Source organism: Daktulosphaira vitifoliae, unplaced genomic scaffold (assembly GCF_025091365.1).
Source record: "Daktulosphaira vitifoliae isolate Bord-2020 unplaced genomic scaffold, ASM2509136v1 Scaffold_4, whole genome shotgun sequence".
In the NCBI taxonomy this organism is placed as follows: domain Eukaryota; kingdom Metazoa; phylum Arthropoda; class Insecta; order Hemiptera; family Phylloxeridae; genus Daktulosphaira; species Daktulosphaira vitifoliae.
In genome coordinates this window covers 6,269,133-6,280,663 of record NW_026099575.1, presented here as the reverse complement: position 1 = coordinate 6,280,663, position 11,531 = coordinate 6,269,133, and the positions used below count along the sequence as shown (strand labels likewise).

The following is an 11,531-nucleotide window of genomic DNA, read 5'->3' as shown; positions in this document are numbered from 1 at the left end:
TACAAAATTAGTACAAAATAATCTTACATTATTTATGACTATTACATGATGTGTATACATTTTTTTGGAGTTAAATACTATATACAGTAAACAAAGAAATACTAATTATACTTGGCAATGGAACTGCTTATTCCTCAATTTTTTGTTTTAATATAACATTTAATATCATTTTTGTAGCTGGGAAATAGTGTAACACGGTGAATTATTAAATCACCATGTTAGAGCTGTTTGCTACATAATGGGTGACCACATTAAGGGAGCTTTAATAGTGATACACCTTCCCTCATACTGGTCCCTCGGGCACAATCAGGTTGCGTCAAGTACACAGCAGTTGTATAAATCCTATCAAATAATTTTTAGATATAGACGACTCCAAATAGTTGTGATAGAGGCTAAGGAAATGATAAGTTTTGTTGTTGTAACTTACTTGTAGTACTTTGTTAAGTAATGATACTGAACTATTTTTGGAATACAACAATTATTGTTATACGTATAAGTAAAGTTTAAATGTGTTTTACATACTAGAGTATTTAAAAAAAAAAGAATATTCCTACACTTATGGTATGTGACCAAAAGCGAGCATATGAAGAATAGGAGTCAGACTCCGCTTATGATCTGAATAATTACGTTATAAAGTTAAATTTTTAATTTGATTGAAGGGAGTAATAAAAATTGTCTTGTGTATATTCCTTATGTTTTGACCTATTCATTAAAAAGTCCCAAGTATTCCACAGTATGTAAGGTTACTAGCAAAATTAATTAGGGCATTTTTAACAAAATTTTTGGGAAATCTTACTTAGTATGTTCTCTTTAAAAATGTTTCTATATTAATATACATGTAAATTTCATAAATTTTTGGGCGCTAAGCTCTCCTTAGACCCCTTCAGATTGTGTCTATATATTTTTTAAACAAATAATATGCATTTTTTCAAAAAGATAAACACATTAATTTTTTCCAAATCTTTCTATCACATAGATTTATGTATCATACGTTTATGTAAAAATTAATTTTTGTTTTTAAAAAACTTTCTCTTGATACAATTAAAAGTCTTTTATTTTTATATAACATTTTTTTAAGAAAACTATTAAAAAATTCAAGTATTTTAATTTAATTTTGAAAAATCTGAACATAAGTTAGAAGTAAAACATTTTTTTTACAAGTTTTAGAATTATATGTTCAAGTTGTTAGAACTGCATAGTTCTTAACGCTAATTTTAACCTTGTCGGATTTGATAAATCATAATAGATAAGAATTAGTAGATTTTATTTTTTCTCTGCAAAAGTTACACTATTATAGAGAATTTTAGCGTTAAATTTTAATAGTTATTTGTTTGAATTATTAGTTGAAAATTAGTTTAAGATGGCTCATGCTTCACCGTATAAAGTTATTACTGACCCAGAAATTATTCGCAAAAAAAATGAAATGCGTAAGGCTGTTACTCAAGAATACATAAAAAATTTAACAAATCCCCATCGAAATATGAAAATGGAAGGAGGATTTATGGTATTTGAAAAATTACAAATTTGGTATTTAATTGCTAAACTACTGTATACATTGTTTTAGTTTGATGCTGGTATTCAGAGATATATGTCATTAAAAGCTACACAACATGAATTCTTTAGACCAACTCCTAAAACATCATTACTTGGTTTTTTGTTCATTGTTGTACCTTTTGGTACATTGACCTACTTTATCAAAAAAGAAAGAGTATGTATTTTTTATTAAGGAATCTAACATTTAATTTTCTAAACATATTCATTTGCCGCTTGGGAATAGTTAATACTAATACTAATAATACTAAAATAATGCTGTCATACTATTACTCTTAATTAATTATGAGTGTAAACCTTGAATAAAGAGTATGCAAATCCAGTGCCAACAAACATATTTCTTTTTTTATGAAATTTCCTGTTGATTCTTCAAAACTATTATCATAGATTAATTATTGATTTAAAAGTAATGGATATATTTAAGTTTAAATATGTACCCCGGATTAATATGTAAAAAATAGGAATATTTTATAAAATATACTTAGTTTTGTTTTAAATTAATTGATAAAATTAATATCATTTGTTTAAAGTTAAATTTGATTGTTTAAACTTTGTTTAAGTTGTTAAACTTATTATTTTGTAGTATAAATATATATACATTTTTTTTTAGGATCGTCGAGAAAATTTAATTCGAACTGGACAAATAGCTTACAAGGATAGAGGGTTCAAATTTGCATCATAAAAAAAGAAATCAGACATTTATTATTTCAATATACATTTTTAATAGATATACTCTAGATTTATAGGAAATTCTTCAATTTAATTAGTTGAAGTTATATATTAAGTATAAATTTAATTATTTATGCTAAATTACAGTTCAAAAATTGTTAATTTGTAATTGAAACAAATGTGTAATTTTCAATACATAAATAATGCAATAAACATTTATATTAATAATGTATCTTTCATTCTTTGTAAATAGATAATACATGAAATTTTATATAATTGAAAAATGTTGATAGACAATCACATCAGTTATTGGTGGTAGTCTGGTAAACATAAACAATTAATTACTGACAGTGCAATATTTATATCCTACAAAGCATAAAAAGATACTGGAAATATTCAAAGAATTAATTTTTTAATTTCAAATTCTATAAGAAACTTTAACATTTATAATTAAGAGATGTAATGTTTGCTTTTAATGATTTTGTTAATTGTCGAGCTATAATATTTTCATAATTAAAGCTAATAAAAAAAAAAAAAAATGATTTTGTTGATACTTCTAGAATAGAGCCCTTCAAATCAAAAAATTTCTTTTTCAAATAAATTAATGATTCAGCACATAATAGAAGTCACTTAAACAATTTTCAGGAGTTTTACTTCAAACTTAGTATTGTTATACAATTTTATTTTAAATCAATAAAATTATATGAAAACTAAAAGTGATAAAATAAAGTGATGATAATTTTGAAATAAATATTCATTATTGGTATAATCAGTTTTCTAAATTAATTCCATACCTTAAACAATGAATGTAAATAATATCTATACTCAATGCCATAAAATATTTTTGACACTTTGTGTTAGACTATTCATATAATAACATTTGAATAAATTAAATTCAACCTGGTACTATATTTTAAAGGTTTCAAAATATCACTTTACTAACTTTCTTATTTAGATTGTCATTGTTTAATATTTTACATTTAATAAAATATATTAATCATAATTATAGAAAAACTGTAAATATATTGAATAGTATATTTCACTATTAGTTTTGTGTGATTTGATACATAAAATTAAAATAAATTTTATATTTTGTTACGGGTATTAAAATAAAAATATATACATTCAAATTTTTTTTTTAATTTTAAATAATATTAATGAACTTTTAATAAGTTATAAAAAAATCACTACTTGACAAATGCTAAATTCTTACCAAACAAAATTTAATAACTATTAAAATGTCTAATAGATAACAATTATAATATAAATAATTATAAAAAAATAACAAAACACACGGCTAATTCATGCAAGTCAAAATTCAACAAAATAGTGTTTAACAAGAACTCATATATTAGAAAACTGAATTTTAAAAATTTAAATATAATATAGAAACTAAAATTACTAAGCTGCAGACACTTTAAGAAGAATTATTTTTTTCTCTAGTTGTATGACTGACAAGTAGGTGCATAACATCATTATCAAATTCTTTTGGGCTAGGTTTTGAACCAATAGCCCAGGCATATAATTCCCATTCATCAAAAGTACTATTAATCAACGCATCATATTTCTTCAGTTGGGCATCATCAAAATTTTTCAAGTATTTATCAGCAAATGTAGAAAAGATAATGCAGTTTTCTAATGTGCCTCTTTTCCTTGATTGATATATGAGGCGATTTCTTAATAGATCTACATTTGTATCTTTGGAAGTATTTTTAGCATGTTGAGGATAATTTTTGACAGCACTATATGATATTGATTGAATATGAATATTATTCTATAACAAATGATTTGATATTAGTTTATTATAAATGGACCTATTATATTTGTATAAATTTAGTATTTCAATTATTATTAGCCATAAATATATTTATTTTCTATTATTAGTACATAAGGGCCATATATTAACATAATATATTGTGATATTTAAAATTGAATATAGTCTATTATTTTTGATGTAAATATGCAAATAATTTGCATAAAAGATTACTTGAAATAAATAACAGAGTAACTTAACACAGCTAAGATCCAGAGATACACAACTTTGCCAGAAAGACAGGACTCCTTGGACATCCACAGAGAGTGACTTGATAGTCCACCCTTATATGATTATAGGTATAATGTAATAACACTTAGGACTATAAACCGAATCAAGACCATTTGGTATGACGTGTGCACTATGGACCATTAAATCTGAGTGCATGGACATTAGATCTACCTCATTAATAACTAACTAAAACTAAAACTTAACAAAGCTACCAGAGATTAACAGCCAGTCATAGAATGTGTACTGGAAAATGTGTGAAAAAAGAAGTACGGTATGGGATTAAATCCCGCGAACTAAGGTGTGGTAGAGACAAACCTTATTACTACGTCACCATACACTTGAGATTCAGATACTGATACCCTTTTATATAAGTTGATAATGTAATCTGTGGTTAAGGGAAACATGATACTGTGTCAAACTGTTATGGAAGTTACATGCCTTGAAGCTATTTATCTCAAAACTACTTTTTTCAAGATACAACCCTTTTGCACTAAGTTCAAAAACTACACCAATTATATCAACATTTTCTTAAATATCATAGATTATATTCGCAATTATTAAAAATAGTAAAATATCTTTAATTTAAAATGATATTTCATTATACTAAAATATTACTATTATATTTTAATAAAGGACTGTTTTACAGAATATATCATCTACATAACTGAATAGTTTGCGTATCATTGAAATGAATATAGAACATTTTTTGATCAGATGAAAACTCTTTGTGTCTACAAAATAATGTATATTTATTCTACAGTAAGATATTTTGATACATTAGTTAACTAAACTCATAGTAAAAACACAGGCTAAAATATTGATACCAAAATAATAAAATATATTCTTATTGTTTTTAAAACACAATATTCCCATTTCAAGAATTTCATCTCTTTAAATATAAAAGATTTTAATATCCTATAATTATTAGAGGCTCTTTAAAAACAAAAAAATAATATATTAAGTTTATCACTAAAAAGGATTACAAAGCACAGAAATATTTTCGAATATTACTGAATGGATTAATATTAATAAACGAATTAACTGACTACCACTAAAAACAATTGTTATTCATCTAAATGTATTTGAATGGATGAGATTAACTTACCCATGATGAACGTTTTAGATGTGCAAACGATTTTATTAATAAATTATTCATTTTTTTTTATGAAAATTTAATAATTTTTGTTTTAATTTTAGAATGATACTTGTCTTAATGAAAAATGTTTAAATTACAATGTAATGTATCATTATGAAATAAAAATAAATCAAAGTTGCGTTTGAATTTTCAAATTAAATTTTTTGAATTATTACTAAAATTTAAAACATCAATATGTAATATCTATTATCACAGCGTAGATGATGATCTTATCTGTGCTATTACTATCAAAACAAGTTATAATCATTATCTTGGACAACCAACTACACATTATGAATGCACAGGCATAGATTAAATACACATAAATAGGCCACGGCATTCAGACAATTGGCACCCGATTTTTTGTTAATTTATACCCGTAGAGATAGCGCTATATATCCTCTCTAGAAATATTAAATGTATTTAATTTATTGTAAATAAAACAAAGGAGGGTTGATTGCAATACCATCTCTAAGCGGAAATATTTAATGAGTCTTGGGAAAACCTAGATTGGCTTAAGGCAACAACATTGAAAATTGATAAGTATTAAAAAATTATTCAATTTTTATTATTATTATTATTATTATTATTATAAGAATTAACGTGTATAAGAACATAGATTATAGATTAATTAATAAATTCTATTAATTACAATACAATATAAATTAAAATATACTATAATTTTATTATTTTAACTTACTTTTAATTGGTTAAGTAATCGTGAAAGAAATCAAAATTATCAATTAAATTACTTTGACTGACAATGATAGCATACGATTAACCGGTGAAGCATCTATAAAAGTTATGGCGATTAAAGTGTACAAAAGAGGTTAGTGGTGAGCATAGATTGTATTTTGAAACCTAAAAGGTATTAAGCCCAAAACTTCAAGACAACCAATCACTTAATTTAATAATTTAATATCCTTTAAATACCAACATATTTTCTTCTTAAAAGAGATTTAATATAAAATTCATTAGTTATAATTAATTAAGTAGTGGATTAATCAACCTTATTACTAGAATTCGGGACTTAATGTATTATAAAATTTATTTTAGTCATTTTATTTTATGGCATTGTTTTTATTATTATTAAACACGAGGAAAGTAATATACGAGGAAAAAGAAATTTCAGAATTAGAAGATATACAGCAATTACTGGTTGAAACTTAATCTTAAAAATAAAATGAAATATTTGAGCCCCCTCAAAAAAATCCTTATTAGATGATAGTAATAATGTTTTATTCAGTAAAAGTTTAAATTTTATTTTTGAAAAAAAGAAAAAATTGTTTTCAGTTATGACAAAGCAATAAAAAAATTATAAACACATTTATTATCTTTTTTTTTATTATTATTTATAACCAAAACACTAAAACTATGATACTATTATTCATCAAAGAACAATTTCATACACACACTGACACTGATAAAGCCGTTTGTTGTGTGTTCAGCTCCTGGGCACTGCTTAAGAGTTTTTAATACTGTTCGCCAAATCTGTTAAATATGGATTCATTAAAACACATCAATGGCGTAACCGGAAACTAATTTTTTTTTGGAAATGGGCTATTATTTTATTTTGATTGCCAATAGCTTTTTATTCTACATAGCTATTTAAAAAATTTTAAATGGGCGAAAAAAGAGGTTATTTATTTATTTATTTATTTCAATATTTATTTTTTGTAATATACAAGACACAATATAATCAGACAGAGAAAAAAAAATCAAATAAATATTGAGTACGCCACAGACGGCAATGAGTACAGAAAATAAATACAAAATATCCAAATAATTAAATTAGTACAGCATACATAGAAGTTTAAATTATTAACATACAAAATTAATAATTAAAATTCATCGCTACAAATAGATTTTAACTTGGTTAAATGGTCATTAAAGAAATCAAAATTTTTAATTAAATTGCAAAAATGTAGCATTCTATTGACCGGTGAATAATAACTATAATTCTGACGATATGAGTTAACATAAAATAAATTAGTAGAACGGAGATGAAAATTAGGAACATTGAAAGGAATTAGACTTAAAATTTCTGGACAATCTACATTATTATTAAGGAGATTATAAATCCAAAAAACATCATTGCATTTTCTCCTGTAAGCAAGGGAAGTTAAACCAAGAGAGATTCGTATTTCATCGATCGACACATTATAATCCCTAGACTTAAAAGAAATGAAGTGTAAAAAACGTCTTTGTATAGATTCTATTCTATTAATTTCACCTATTTTATATGGACACCAAATAATAGATGCATATTCTAAAATTGATCTTACCAAAGAAATGTACAAGGTTTTGATACACAAAATACTATTGAATTCATTACAATTTCTTCTCAAAAAGCCAAGTGTTCGCGAGGCTTTATTGTAAATATAATCTATATGGTTAGAAAAAGATAAATCGCTGGATAATATAACTCCTAAATCTTTAATGCTATAAACATTAAGCAAATTACAACCATCAATCGTATACTGATTAATATTTACATTTTTAGAACGAGTAAATGTATAACATTTACTCGTTGATGACATTTATTTGTATTAATTACTAATCCATTTTTTTTACACCATAAACTGAATTTATCTAAATCTGATTGTAATTTACCACAATCATCAACTGATTGAATGGTCATAAATAACTTAAGATCATCCGCAAAAAGCAGATAGTTGCAGTGTTGAAAAATTCGACATAAATCATTAATAAAAACGATAAAAAGTAAAGGAGACAAATGGCCACCTTGTGGTACACCTGAAGTAACATTAATTATATTCGAAGTAAAATTACCTATTTTGATTTGTTGATTTCTATTTTTGAGAAAGGAAGAAAACCACGCAAGCATTGGATTACCTACACCCAAAAGTCTTAGCTTTTTTAACAAAATTGAATGATCAACTTTATCGAAAGCTTTTTTGAGATCAGTATACACAGCGTCTACGCGGCCTCCAGAGCTTATATCGGATATTAAAGTAGTGTAAAAATAAGAAGATTTGTTATAGTTGATTTTGATAAACGGAAGCCATGTTGATTATTATCTAAAATAGGTTGAAATGTATATGCAAGCTTAGGTAGTAATAATTTTTCAAATAACTTTGGTAAGACATTAAGCTTAGATATAGGGCGATAATTAGTTACCTCACTTCTATCACCAGATTTAAAAATAGGATATATAAAGCTAAATTTCCAAAGATCTGGAAAACAACCAGATGATAAAGAAAGGGAATAAAGGAAGTGAATCGGCCGGGCAAGAGCACAACGACAATTATTAAGAAATATTTCAGAAATTAAATCAGGTCCAGTTGAAGTGCTATTTTTAAGATGAGAAAGACCTTCATAAATATCTGATAAAGATAAATCACACTTGGAAAAATCAATTTTATCACCTTCGTAATTATCCAAAGACAACGGATCAGTATTATGTGCTGAGAATACTGAACCAAAATATTCACCAAAAATATTAGCAATGTCTCTCATATTATCAAAGCGCGAATTCTCGTACTTCATTACATTAGGTAGTCGGTTTACATTTTTACAATTCTTTATATATTTCCAAAAGTATTAAGGATTATTTATTAAACTGTATTGAACTTTATTTAAATAATCAGAATAGCATTGCTTAGATAAAAATTTACAAGTTGCACGGGTAGATGAAAATTCATTATAGATTGACTGTAATCCATATTTTTTAAATTTTTTATGCAAATATTTTTTTTTGTGTATAAGGGACTTTAATTCTTTTGAAAACCATAGTGGAAAAGAAGATTTATAAGAGTAGATTTTAGGCACATTAGCATCTAACACTCTAGAGATTATTTCATAAAACTTACTTAATGCTGAGTTAATTTCATTTAAATTATAAAGACAAGACCAATCTACATCATTTAATAAATTAACTAATAAAGGAAAATTAGCATGGTTAAAGTCATAATACCATGTATTATTCTTATATCTTGAATTATAACTATCATAATTGTATACATTACTAATTAATAATGATGGATGATACCTATCGGGAGAAACTAAATTATCATTAGACCGAGATACCAGAGTTGAATTATTATTAACAAAAACTAAATCTAAAGAATTATTAAAGTCGTTTAACACAGTATTATTTTGATATAAATTTAAAAACGAAAATTTGTTAAAGATTATATTAGCACCTGGTAGATTATGACCAGAATATATAAGACCAGTATCATCACATGAAAATTTTACACCGGGTAAATTGTAATCACCAGCTAATATAAAGTGAGTATTATTAGTCATTAAGTAACTGGACAAAGAGTCTACTGCTTCCACGTGAGCTTCATACAAATTAGGAGGACTAGAAGGGGGAATATAACAAGTTCCTAAAAGAAATTTATGACTATTCCCTACTCTAACTAATACAAAAATGTGTTCAACATTTATAACTGGTATTGATAATATTTCAGCATTAAAGGCGTTTGTGTACACAGATAGCTACACCACCACCTCGATTGTGCGTACTAGTACTCATACACCGGTCATATCTAAATACATTATAGTTATCAAAACCTAGTTCAGAATCAGAAATAGAACCATTTAACCAAGTTTCAGTTAACAAAAAATAATCAACATTAATAATTGGAATACTAGTTTTGAGATTGTGAATTTTAGTTCGCAAACCTCTTAAATTTTGATATAAACCAGTGAAAGTTTTTTTCTTATTAACAACATTTTTTTTTTTACTTTTTATGAAACAATTAAAATACGATAAATTATGATTAGACAAAGAATAAAAATCATGAAATTGATCATTATAACTTACAGAATTATAAAAAGGATTAATTAATTTTTTGGACATATAGTAGGTACACCATTGACAAATTTTATAATCAAATTTGCTTCGCCTGCTAAACGTTTACGGTTAAGTTCATTTTTCAGATTCTTTATATGAATTCTTTGATTGTAAGTTAAATCAGCATTGACATAAACTTTTTCCCATTTTTTAATTGCTCGAAGTTTAGATTTATTTTTTAATACCTTAGAAACGTCAGATATAGAATCGCATTCAACAAGTATTGGTCTAATTCTGTTATGATGGGGTTTGCCCAGACGTTTTACGCTATTTACTTTTAAATCCAAAGAAATATCTTTTATTAAATCACTAACGATTTTACAAGAGGATTCTAAAGTTTCATTAGGCGTTTCAATAATATTATAAAAAATTACATTTTTTTGTTTTAAAACCCTATTTTGAGCCTCGGTAATTATTTAATTGGAAGATATCGGATTAAAAATCGGACTATTCGTCGATTCTAACAACGAAATTTTTTCACGTAATAAGTTTATATCAATTTTTAAGACTTTGTTTTCTTCCCATAACATGTTTAAAGATTTTATCATACCTTCTAACGAAGAATTAAGATTGCTAAGTTTAGTCTCATAATTAATTAGCTTTTCATTTAACGCTTTGTTTTGGATATCTTGAGACGAATTCATTGATTTGAGTTTTTTCATAACGTCAGATAAATTATATTCAACATGTAGTAAACTTGAATTAACACTTTTTTTAACTGGAGTATCAACTTTATTCATGTTAGGCATCGTAAAAAATAATGAAAGCAATTCAAAAAATAAATTATGTAACAAACTAAAAAGTTCTACGAACTATATGTTAACTGTACGTTTAACTATACTGTACTGTTATGCCTTTTAATTTAGTGTAACATAAAAATAATTTTTTAAATTGAATATTGACGGTTGAAAAAAAAGATTATTGAAAAGAATTTTATTTATATTTTAACTAATGAGTTTTAAGCTGCTAGAAAAATATATAAATAAATTTAGCTCAATAACTCCGTCTATTTGTCGATAATAATAAAAAATTATTGAAAACGAATTTTTATAATTACAAATTTAATTAAAAATTCAAAGAATTTGTGAAACTATTAACGAATTATCGATCAATTAAAATTAAGTTATTATGTATGTAGATTAATCCATTAAATGTAAAATTTGTAATTGGCCAACTTTTTCACTTATTTTTTCTATTATTGTTTATTATACAGTTTTTGTATTCAAATAAAAATTGCTATTTAAACATAAAATTATTTAATTTAAGAAAAATTTGTATTATAATATATACATTTATTTAATAAAATA

At 24.9% G+C, this 11,531-nt stretch overlaps 2 protein-coding genes across 2 annotated transcripts; one reads left to right on the top strand and one right to left on the bottom strand.

The window, feature by feature from the left end:
- The first annotated feature begins 1,240 nt into the window (after window positions 1–1,240).
- Window positions 1,241–2,448, top strand: LOC126904576 (NADH dehydrogenase [ubiquinone] 1 beta subcomplex subunit 4). The gene is made up of 3 exons (XM_050683705.1): window positions 1,241–1,504; window positions 1,565–1,708; window positions 2,162–2,448. Exons 1-3 carry the CDS (start codon window positions 1,361–1,363, stop codon window positions 2,231–2,233), a joined length of 360 nt encoding a protein of 119 aa, XP_050539662.1. The 5' UTR covers window positions 1,241–1,360; the 3' UTR covers window positions 2,234–2,448.
- Window positions 2,449–3,241: 793 nt separating this feature from the next.
- On the bottom strand, window positions 3,242–5,636 carry LOC126904575 (succinate dehydrogenase assembly factor 2, mitochondrial-like). The gene is made up of 2 exons (XM_050683704.1): window positions 5,370–5,636; window positions 3,242–3,994 (listed from the first exon to the last, which is right to left on the bottom strand). Exons 1-2 carry the CDS (start codon window positions 5,418–5,420, stop codon window positions 3,638–3,640), a joined length of 408 nt encoding a protein of 135 aa, XP_050539661.1. The 5' UTR covers window positions 5,421–5,636; the 3' UTR covers window positions 3,242–3,637.
- Between the last annotated feature and the right edge of the window lie 5,895 nt (window positions 5,637–11,531).